Raw genomic sequence first — 11566 nt, forward strand, 5'->3', positions numbered from 1 at the left:
CTCATATGTCTACATTTTTACTGTTGTTGTGGTACCCATCACGAGACTCCCAGGTAGGGGCGATGCACAGAACATAACAATTGGAGTGCACTCTTTAAGGGGGCATTTGGTATAAAAGCAATACTCCGTATATTTTATGTTAACAATTCAGCAGTAACTATATGATAATTATTAAGGCCAAACAAAATAAAATTAAAATATTTTTTGTAAAATAAGTCATTTTCTGAAAAAAAAAAAATCAATTAGAAATGTCTGTTTTTATGGCCCCAAATCAGATTGTAATTTATTTTTTGTGAAAACATTTATGTATTGTGTTATTTAATGGCAAAAACTTGTGTGATACCGTCTCACGGGTCAGATCTTTGCTTAATGAGGTAAAAAAACATGTCCCAGATCTTTGCTTAATGAGGTAAAAAAAATGTCCCAGTAATCAAAGATTCGACCCGTCTCACGGGTTTGGGACCCGTGAGGCCGACCAAGTAATCAATGATCCAACCCACCTCGCGGGTTTGAACCCGTGAGACGGTCGCATAAATGATCCGAATAATTATTTTGCTTAAAACGATGTTGTTTTGAGTGAAATAACCAATTAAAAGAAAGAACAATAATTAATCGGCCGATTGGGCGACCTAGGAGGTCTAGTCGGCGCCTAGATGGCCTAGGCGGTCAGCGCCTAAGCGGCCAAGAACTATGTTCACAATTTTAGAACTCTATATTCACAATTCCAGAACTCTATGTTCACATTTTCAGAAATCTATTAGTTCACAAATCATAATGTCATAATTCTATATTCAATAGTATAACACAATTTTTGAATTTATATAACAAAATTGTGAATATTGAGTTTAAAAATTGTGAATATTGAGTAATGTAATTTTGTATACTCCGTATTAATATTTAAAATTGTGAATATAGAGTTTTAAAATTGTGAACATGGACCTGGGTCCACCTTGCAAGGTGGACCCGGGTCCATAGCATAATTTGTCCTATTTGAGATGAACCTGACAAGTCATTTTATACTATTAAATTTTCTTAGCCCAAATGATTTTAATTTCATAAGTCTAAAGGTTTGATTAAGCCCAACAATATTCATGACCCAATTTACTAGCCCAATCCTTAGTCCAAATTGTGTATTTTAGATTTTTTTTGAAAAAGTGTATTTTAGATATTTCTAAATAAATAAAATTTGATTTGAGACCCCAAAATCCTAATTATAAATATATACAGGTTCTTTGTTTACAAAGGAGATATTCATTCACTTCGTAGCGGCGAGATCAGGCACTTGTGTATGCAGCTTGGACCCATATCACGCTGAACTATGGGCAATTAAAGAGGCCCGCCCTGTCATGGATCAAACATGAAAACTGGAGCAGGGTAACCATACTATCAGATTGTATGAATGCGTGTGTTGGGTTAAATAATCCTGGGGAGGATCGTTCTTATGCAAGGGTAATCATAAAGCAATGTAAGGAAATTATGGCTAGTATTAGACAGGTTTCCATACAACATATAGCAAGAGTAGGAAACTCTCAGGCCCATGATTTGGCCAAATTCACTTCCATGTATAGAAACTCTAGGTATTGATTCTTTGAATCCCCGCATGTATCTTTGAGTTTTCTATTACGTAATGAAAGTTTGGTTGTGATTTAAAAAAAATGAGATATTCATTCCAAACCCCCCAAATTAACAGTCTAGGGGTGAGCATAAAACGGGTCTCATGAAACCCGCCCTAGTCCGATTCGGATCGGGTTCGAACCCGGAAAAAGCTGGCCATTTCTATTAATAACGGCTCGGGTTTCGGGTTATTTGATTAAATTTTGAACCCGACCCAAAACCCGAGATATCCTTAGATATATAATGTGAGAGTAGGGTTATATATATATATATATATATATATATATATATATATATATTAGTACTACCATCATCCATGAGGGAGTGTTAATTGGGACATCGAATGACACTAGACAGTGTCATTGGCAGTGGGTTTTATATCATTTGTTATCATTTCCCCTTTCGCCGCTCTGTGCCTCTGTAGTTCCGCCTTCCTCTCAACTCTCTCAGGTCTCAGCCTATCACCACTTCACCATTCACAGATTTCACCATCCCTGTCTCTCTTAGCATCTGTCTCCGATCTCCACAGTTTCTCACAATTTCACCAGTCAACCACTCACCCCTCTCACTCTCTCAACCTCTCTGTCTCCGGCCTCCGTTGATCGCCCTCTCACAATCTCGGTCACCTCTGAATCTCTGACCTCCCAGGGTCTCACAATCTCTCCCGAGTCGCATGTGCCCTCTCAAGCCTCAAGCAACCTTAGATTAGTTAGATATGTCGTATGGGTAGAGTAGAACAAGATCTGGGAAGTTCTTCACTTCTTTCGGAGTTCTGGGCCGCTGAGTCCGTAACTATGAAAATGCTTTAGGTAAGCCGCAAGCTACTAACCAGTGCTTTTAAGTTTTTGGATTTTTTTTAATAACATTTTTGAGAAATTTTTCCCTTATATATGTGTTTGTTGTATTATTCCTTAATCTTTTTATATTTTTAGTATTTCTTTTCTGTTTACTCAAATCTTGCCAAACCTGTGCTTTAATTAATATTAATATTTGTTTTTACTATTTTTTTAAAAAAAATTTTTGGCTTTAATATTTCTCTTTTGGGAAAATTTGGGAATGTTTTAGATTTTTATCATTTTTCCAGAAAATTTAGTTTAGCAGTTTAGGCCTTTAGGGTTTATTTTTCTCTGTTTATAATATAGCATACATGGAAGACAAATGAAAGATGAAGAAGGGAGACAGAATATAGCATAAATTGTTTTCTCTGTTTATCATTCAATTTATTTCAAAACCTACATAGGCTTCATTCTTGTGTTCAGAGAACTATATTTGTGCTTTAAGATTCAATTTATTTCAAAACCTACACAAGCTTCATTCTTGTATTATCATTCAATTTATTTCAAAACCTACATAGGCTTCATTTGTGTTTTTAGAGAACTACATTTGTGCTTTATCATTCAATTTATTTTAAAACCTACATATGCTTCATTATTGTTTTTAGATAACTATCTGCCATGGATAGAGCTTTCTTAAAAAAAAAATCTGCCATGGTACCTGGCTCAACCCTTGATGTCCAATGGCTTCTAGCTCAAGCCCATGACCCGGTCGTCGTACAAGAAATCCTTGATGCCCTCACCCCTTAGAATGTGGACTCTTTGGTTTATGCACTTTCTAGTGTGAGGGATACTATCCATCTAGTGTGCATTAGATCTTTCGAAGGGGGTTGTTGAAAAGAACTTTTTTTTCTAAACGGACTAAACCTAAACAGAAACTCAGCTGAATTTCTCCAAACAAACAAACAAACAAAATTAACAATACATCACTCCAGATGATCTATGATATCCAGGTAAAAATAACTCACATGCCAATAATCATGATCAATGGAAAGCAACTTAGTGATGGCAAGAGTACCGGCACCTAACACAATAGCCGACGTTGTATCGTTTATTTATTACGTCGGCCAAAATTACGTCGAAAAATAACCGACGTTGTATGCCCAAAATAACTGTACTCAGTCATAGCTGGAATAATTTTTCAAAAACATTTCTTTTACGGAGTATTATTTTTCTCAACTTATGAAGTGTTTGACAAGAATGACAAGAATTTTTCTAAAGGATTAAGTCATTTTTAGACATAATTCCTATACGTATTTTGTGACTGATTTGAAGAGTTTTCATACTTAAGAATTTTCAGTCTCAAATTCTACGTTTACATAGCATGTCTAAAAATTGACTTAACATACTATTAGAAATAATCACAAAGAAATATAAAGCAGTAATAATTTTATAACTTTAGTAACAAAATAATCATAGTATAGACAAGTTTAGCGTTCAGGGCTCATTGCATACAGAGTTCATAAATATTTGCAGAGTTCATTGAGTTGAGAATCTTTTTACCATCTCCTTCCAGCTTCATCTGAGTCTAACATGTTGACATGGGACTTTAGGATTCTGGTACTGCTGAAACTTGAGGTCATGTACCTTGGATTCAAGTTGTCCATCTTGTAGTGGTGGTAGGCTTCTGTGATGTGTGTTCCTGGTAGCACTTCAGTCTCATACCACCTAATACCACCTAATGCACTCTGCAAAATTTTTTCCATCATCCATATTTTCACCATGATGTCTAGTACTACTTACCAGTTGCCTCAACATTTCTTCATGGCTTTGTATCTGTCTTTGAGGTGCAACTCCTTGCAGTTGATGATTCTTGAGTCATTCGACGTGCTGCTTCTCAGCTTGTGCACCAGAGGGCTCATCAAATTGGTCTGCTGCCTTCTTCTTTCCTTTCCTTGCAGTCTCAGCTTCTCTTTTGGCATGCAGCTTCTCTTTTGGCATGCAGCTTGTTGTTGAAATAAATTTCATTGATCTTTGCAAGCCTTGTAGCTTCAGCCAAGTTATCAGTTCAAGAGTGATCTGTCTAATGTAGCAGCATTTTATGAAAAAGGGAACAATCGAGGGATTGTACTCATCTCCAGAGTGAATGGTATCATGTAATTAAATAGGGGATATGTACTATGAAAAATAGGGTCAAATGAAATTTATGAAAAATAGGGTCAAGTGAATGGGCAATATGTAGAGATCCCTTATTTAATTACATGATATCCTTCACTCTGGAGATGAGTACAGATCCCTCGGTTGTTCCCTTTTTCGTTCCCTTTTTCATAAACTGCTGCTATGTTTGACAGATCACTCTGGAACTGCTGCTATGTTTGACAGATCACTCTGGAACTGCTGCTATGTTTGACAGATCACTCTGGAACTGTTGACTTGGCTGAAGCTACGTGGCTGCACCCCAAAAGAGAAGCTGAGACTGCAAGGAAAGGAAAGAAGAAGGCAGCAGACCAATCTGATGAGCCCTCTGACCTCAAGATGTCAGAGGCAATGAGACCAACATGAATGACTCAAGAATCATCAACTGCAAGGAGTTGCACCTCAAAGACAGATTCAAAGCCATGAAGAAATGGTGAGGCAACTAGTAAATAGTACTAGACATCATGGTGAGAATATTGAAGATGGAAAAAATTTTGCAGAGTGCATTAGGTGGTATGAGGCTGGAGTGCTGTCAGGAACACACATCACAGAAGCCTACCACCACTACAGGATGGACAACTTGAATCCAAGGTACATGACCTCAAGTTTCAGCAGTACTAGAATCCTTCCAAGGTACATGACCTCAAGTTTCAGCAGTACTAGAATCCTAAGGTGGTACATGACCTCAAGTTTCAGCAGTACTAGAATCCTAAGGTGTCAGGAACACACATCACAGAAGCCTACCACCACTACAGGATGGACAACTTGAATCCAAGGTACATGACCTCAAGTTTCAGCAGTACTAGAATCCTTCCAAGGTACATGACCTCAAGTTTCAGCAGTACTAGAATCCTAAGGTGGTACATGACCTCAAGTTTCAGCAGTACTAGAATCCTAAGGTCCCATGTCAACATGTTGGACTCAGATGAAGCTGGGAGGAGATGGTAAAAAAATTCTCAACTCAATGAACTCTGTATGCAATGAGCCCTGAACGCTAAACTTGTCTATACTATGGTTATTTTGTTACTAAAGTAGTAATAAAATTATTGCTGCTTTATATTTCTTTGTGATTATTTCCCAGATTTTTGGATGGGAGCATAGAAGATTCGTGGCATATTTCCTTTCTTTTCACTTTTTATTTGCCTTTTCTTCTTCACTTTTCTTGGCAAGAGGGGTTGGAATAATGGAATTTTCCTTTATTTTACACTCGGCGGCTTACGTGGCAACTGAACGAGTGGGGCCACGAGCAATGGAATAATGGAATTTTCCTTTATTTTACACTCGGCGGCATACGTGGCAACTGAACGAGTGGGGCCACGAGCAACCATAGCCGAACACGTGGCGTTTGACATCTTTCCTTAGAATTGTGTACTGGTCGACTCTGGTGGATCGTCGGCTTAGTCATACAATGAATCTGGAGATTCCAAGAAATGATTCCTTTTCAATTTGATGCGTCACGTGCCATATTACATGGAGAAAATCACACCGTCTCCTAATACTTCCAACGGCCGACAACCGCGGTTACGTGTTGTATGCGCCCGCTAAGCCACGAAGATGTTACTATGTTCTCATAAAATAATGTACCTTCAGTACAAAAATAATGTAATTTTAATATATTAAAATGTACTTTATATTTATAGTCCACACAGTTATGTAGACTATGGTTCACACAATAATTTGCCATAATATATCGAGTCGAGCTCGAACCCTTTTTAATGAAGCCCAAATGTACAGGCCCATAAGTCAAATGGCCCATTATTGATTCCTGCTTTGAAAGCTCCGTCCCTAACTCTTTACTGAGCCTAGACTTGCACTGTTCTCAATCACCGCAAAATTTGTTTAGTTTTACGTTTGATTTTCGCTTATTTCAACTAGGAGTTGAACACACACACAATGGAGTACAATTCCCGCTTGATCTTGATTGGTTTATGTGCAGAAAATGATTGTCTTGCCAAATTCTGGTTTCTGCGCAACTCTAACTCGGGCACCTATAGATTCATGTAAGAAAAATCGAAGCACGAATTCCGTCACTATCTCAAGATCAACGCCATTCAAGATTGAAGCTAAAAGACGGTAATTTTTCTGTCCGTAATTCTGTCGAACGCTTGGTGTGCGTGGCTTTCTCACTCGTGGGTGTTTATTTTTCTCCTGAAAACCAGCTGCGAGTGCTATGATAAGCACAAGGAGCTAGTCCCCTATGATGAGGCCTGGTCGTTGCAGAAATCCATTGTCGAGGAGAGGAAAGCACTTGTTCAAAGAAATGAAGATTTTGTAGACAGCCTGATTGTTTTGCAGCACCATCCGGTTTATACCTTGGGAGCTGCCGGTTCAGAAGAATACTTGCGTTTTGATCAAAAGAATGCTCCTTTTGATGTGTACAGAACGGAGCGTGGTGGTGAAGTTACATATCATGGGCCTGGTCAGGTACATTCTGCTTTGCCCACTGGAGTTTAACTTATTCCTATGCCATTTCTGTGTGGTTGAGAAATTCTTGGTATACCATGGGATATCTTAGTAGAAGCTAATATTCAATTATTGAAAATTTGGATTGAATGGGTTGAAAGTTTCAGTTTAGTTAGGCTCTAAATCTAGATGTTGATGAAAACCTTGCCCTGTTGGCATTGATGTAGGGATGATGGTTAATTAGGCCTCTGAGATCCATTGCTGATAACCTCAAGACCTTGCTATGTGCTGTTAACTTCAAAGGTTATACAGACAAATTTCATAGATGTGTGTGAGCATGAATTGATATTTGAGACTTGTTTTTGAAATTTATTTGGTTCGGTGACCAGAAATTAGGTCAAAGGGACCAAATGTGGCAAAGTTTTAAAAGTCGTTGATAGTTGTAGGACCAAAAGAGGAAAATAAAAATTCTTCTGAAAGATTGTGAGAGCAAGAATTGATATCTGTGACTTGTTTCTGAAATCTATACATTGTGGTTCTGTAGATAATTATGTACCCTATTATCAATCTCCGTTACCAAAAGATGGACCTTCATTGGTACCTCAGGGCATTGGAAGAGGTGATAATTCGAGCTCTTTCTTCATCGTTTTCTATCAAAGCTTCACGGGTTGAAGGCTTGACTGGTGTTTGGGTTGGTAAGGCCATAATCTCTTCGAGTTTGTAAGCTCTTCTAATGGTATTTTTCAGTGCTGCATGTTTTTGAAGTATGCATGTCTTGTTCTTTCAGGAGATCAGAAGCTAGCTGCCATTGGCATTAAGGTTTCTCAATGGATCACATTCCATGGCCTAGCACTCAATGTAACCACTGATTTAGCAGCTTTTCAACAGATAGTTCCCTGTGGAATCCAGGATCGTCGAGTTGGAAGCATAAAGGAGCTGCAGAGTGGAGTTTCTTCCAATTCATGCAATAAAATTGATGATTCTCAACTAATGGATATTGCTTACAAATCACTACTCAAGGAGTTTTGTGAACTTTTCCAAGTTGATCTTTACTATAAATAACTTCATGTTTTCAACAGGATGCAACCCCTTACCTCCATGACAGTTTTTCTTTTTAATTGAGTTGATTTAGATATATACAAAATTTGTGCAACTCAGTACATTTATTTTAAAGATTTAACTATTTTATCAGAGATTGTTAGTTCTTGGTTTTAAAGTGTTCTTAAATCTTTGTTATCTTACTGTGTTATGTTATTATGAAATTGGAGCCAAACATCATCTGTTAAAAATGCTTTTACTATGAAAAAAGAGGTTCTGAAGGCAAACCCTGCGTTTGCTAAAATGGTGATCAGTGGCATTGTCTACACTCTGGGAGATTTGATTGCACATGTCGGTCCATCGCCCCGGAAAAACCCTTAATTTTGATAAGTTTCAAACCTTTATGGTCTGTGGACAACAGGACAAGTATTTTGTTTTGTCTAATTTTTTAATTTTATTATGGGCTTTATAAGTGTTATGGAGGGAAACCTCTTCTTGATTTTGATCGGACACGCATGTTCTGATCTGGCCTTATTGGATTCACACTTGATGGATCTCTTTCCCACTATTATTACCACATTTGTGAGGTGATTGTTGTTGCTTTTTTATGTTTAGTGTTTATCTTTGGCTGATATTAGTTGACTTCCATTTGCAAGCTCTTTTCCCATTCAATGATTGGTGGGTGGTCCCTGCCAAAGTTGCTTTTGACCAAACCGTCTGGACTGCAGTTTGGAACATCTACTATATATGTGGTTTTGGGTTTCTTGCGGTTTGAATCCCCTAACAATATTTTCAGCGAGCTCCAAGCCATGTTTTTGCCAATGTTGATGGTAAGAAAATATTTGACTATGACGTGAATGGAAAAGTACTCCATTGATTGTTGATGCATCAGTGCATCACTTTAAGAATATCTCTACTTTTATGTTGTAAACTGGATCGAGAACTCCACTACCATTAGAATGGAGCATTATGTGTATTAGATTGATCTCCTTTTGAAAATGATAATAGAGTGATTGTTTATGTCACTTTCTATGACAATCTTCAAAATCTGTTTGTGAAGGTTGGAAAAGTTATTGAAAAGCAACTAAAACAGGAAGTTGGGTTATACCTCATATCCTGAAATTCCCAATTCTTTTGTGGGTCCGGGAATGTGGATTCATGTATGGAGACAACTTATTTTGGTTTTTATTTCTCACAGGTAGGATGGAAGCTTTGGCAGTTTGCTCATCTGATCACTTATGGTGTGATTCCAGTAGAGCAAAGGCTCCTTTGGGTAGACTGTGTGGGTCACTATGCTTTCAACGTAAGGATATAAGCATTTCAAATAGTGGATGGATACTGATGTTGTTGAGATTATAATTTCCCCGCAAAACATTTAGAAACTCATTCCATTTATGTCATCACTAATCAGTAATCATCTTATGTTCTTAAAAGATGGCTTGAGAATATCTGATTGATGCTTTAAAATTTACTGTAGTTATTCCAATGAGAAATCCCAGGCTCGGATATCTGAAGCCTCAGCAGAAGCCAAACCTACACTACCCTCGAGGAAAATAAATAAGGTATGACTTCAGTGAACCTCAACTCAAAGAACTCTTTCCGCTTTATACTAAATATTACGAAGTTCCATTCTTTATGTGATCATAAAAGTGCGTAATGTAATTGAGGGTTGCCATATGAGTGGATCAATATTGCCCCTGCACTACATGTCAATTGATTTCTTTACTTGGCTTCCTCACAGTCCAGGAATTATATTAACCCTTTCCAATATGATATCATGGCAGAAATGAGTGGAAGAACTTGTTGAATTAATTAATTAAGTGGAGGGTATGATATATGGTCAAAGGAACTGCAGTGACACATGATAATATATGCATTTAATTGGTGTACTATACGAGCCGAAGGGATACCCTGGCCTTATCCTATCTCTTCTCTTCATAATTGAATTGAGCTATTGCTTTTCCAATTATTGGCTGCACAGGCAAAGGTTCAAACCTAAGGCATGATAGCAAATGTTATATGTTGCAGTGAGGATATATTTCTTTTGTGGCTTGACTAGTTATAATATTCAACATTTTGTGTAATATAATGATGGCAAAGTTGTATAAATGATAATTGTAACTTAATATTACAAATATTCAACCGTCATATATATATTATATTTTGTTTGTGACAGCACTAGGTGGAGCTTCAAGCCTTCAATTCCTGAGCTCCCTAATTGTGGCTCTGACAGGTTTTTAGGTGGGGCCGGGGTGGCTCCTTCGAGTATACTCTGACTGGGTGTTTATTCAATTGCCCATCCCTATCCCATAAGTATAAACACCATTGCATGCGTCTTATCCGTTTATTTTTCATTAGCTATGTAATTGTGGGTGATTACCTTTTTTAAATATTAATTTAGAATCTTTTTCTACATTTTTTCTGGGGGATACGATACAAATTAAAGATGTTTTTTGAAAAAGAAGACACATGAATTTATTCTAGGTTTATAGTATAAGTGTTGGAAGAAGAATCGAAGGACGAACTGAAACTTACAGTGGATTTAGAGCTGATTTTCCACTTGTTTTTAATGTTGAATTTGTATTAGTCTTTAAGTCTTTATGTATTTATTTATTTATTTATCATAATAATAATTGAATTCAGCTATTGCTTTACTGACGATGCAAAGGTTCAAAGCTAAGGCACGATAGCAAATGCTATGTGATACAGTGATGGGTCTATTTCTGTTCAACATTTTTTTGTAATGTTTAATTTGACATAATCGGTTGGTCATATATATTTGTATGAAACTCGGACTTGGACTTGTAATATTTGTTGTTTCAAGTACGTATTCCAAGTTGATGATCACCATTTTTACTTGATGGACTCTTGGGTCTAGGAGCCCATTGCTAGGGGTCCAAGAAGATGACTCGAGTAGGTTAAGGAGAGTCCGGAGTCTGTTTCCGGGCTCAAAATAGTGAGTCTTGACTTAATCTCACGATCTACCACTTGAGCTTGGATTTAGTCTCGTGACCTACCACGAATATAATTTAACTTAATTGGTTAGAAGTTTCTTTGTATAAATAGCTCTGTGCCTCTCGGAGCGAATGTGGGTGGATCTGAACCATTAAACGGACAGAGAAACCCGGAGAATTTACCCAAAAAAACCCTTATAATATTCTTGTAATTAATAAATGGGTCACACTTGTGTGAGACCGTCTCACGGATCCTTATTCGTGAGACGGGTCGGGTCGGTTCAAAGCACCATGCAAATGTCATACTTAATGATACGATCCCACATCGGCTCCACAAGAGATCGTGGAGTGGTACTTAAGTTGGGGCCAAACCTCCACTCATGAGCTAGCTTTTGTGGTGGAGTTAGGGTCTTGGCTTGAGTACCGTACTCACACTTATATGCTCAAATATAACACTAATCAAAAATACAATTTTTGTTACTTATAAGATAAAAAATAATACATTTTTCATAATAAGTAATGTTGACAAGTGCCTCTCACTTATAAGGTCAAATATAATACTTTTGAGGAAAAATGTAATACTTTTAA

The 11566-nt window shown here is 37.3% G+C and overlaps 1 protein-coding gene and 1 pseudogene across 2 annotated transcripts; both read left to right on the forward strand.

Moving 5' to 3' along the window:
- Positions 1-2024: 2024 nt before the first annotated feature.
- Positions 2025-8202, forward strand: LOC116023338 (octanoyltransferase LIP2p, chloroplastic-like). 2 transcript variants are annotated; one of them, XM_031264340.1, is made up of 5 exons: positions 2025-2423; positions 6459-6656; positions 6743-7007; positions 7531-7681; positions 7774-8202. In XM_031264340.1, exons 2-5 carry the CDS (start codon positions 6523-6525, stop codon positions 8046-8048), a joined length of 825 nt encoding a protein of 274 aa, XP_031120200.1. In that variant the 5' UTR covers positions 2025-2423; positions 6459-6522; the 3' UTR covers positions 8049-8202. The 2 variants fall into 2 exon arrangements, with proteins under 2 accessions (XP_031120200.1, XP_031120195.1); XM_031264335.1 differs by having other exon boundaries at positions 6520-6656.
- An 83-nt stretch (positions 8203-8285) lies between these two features.
- LOC116012789 lies at positions 8286-10152 on the forward strand (annotated as a pseudogene).
- The last annotated feature ends 1414 nt before the right edge of the window (positions 10153-11566 follow it).

Source organism: Ipomoea triloba, chromosome 1 (assembly GCF_003576645.1).
Source record: "Ipomoea triloba cultivar NCNSP0323 chromosome 1, ASM357664v1".
In the NCBI taxonomy this organism is placed as follows: Eukaryota; Viridiplantae; Streptophyta; class Magnoliopsida; order Solanales; family Convolvulaceae; genus Ipomoea; species Ipomoea triloba.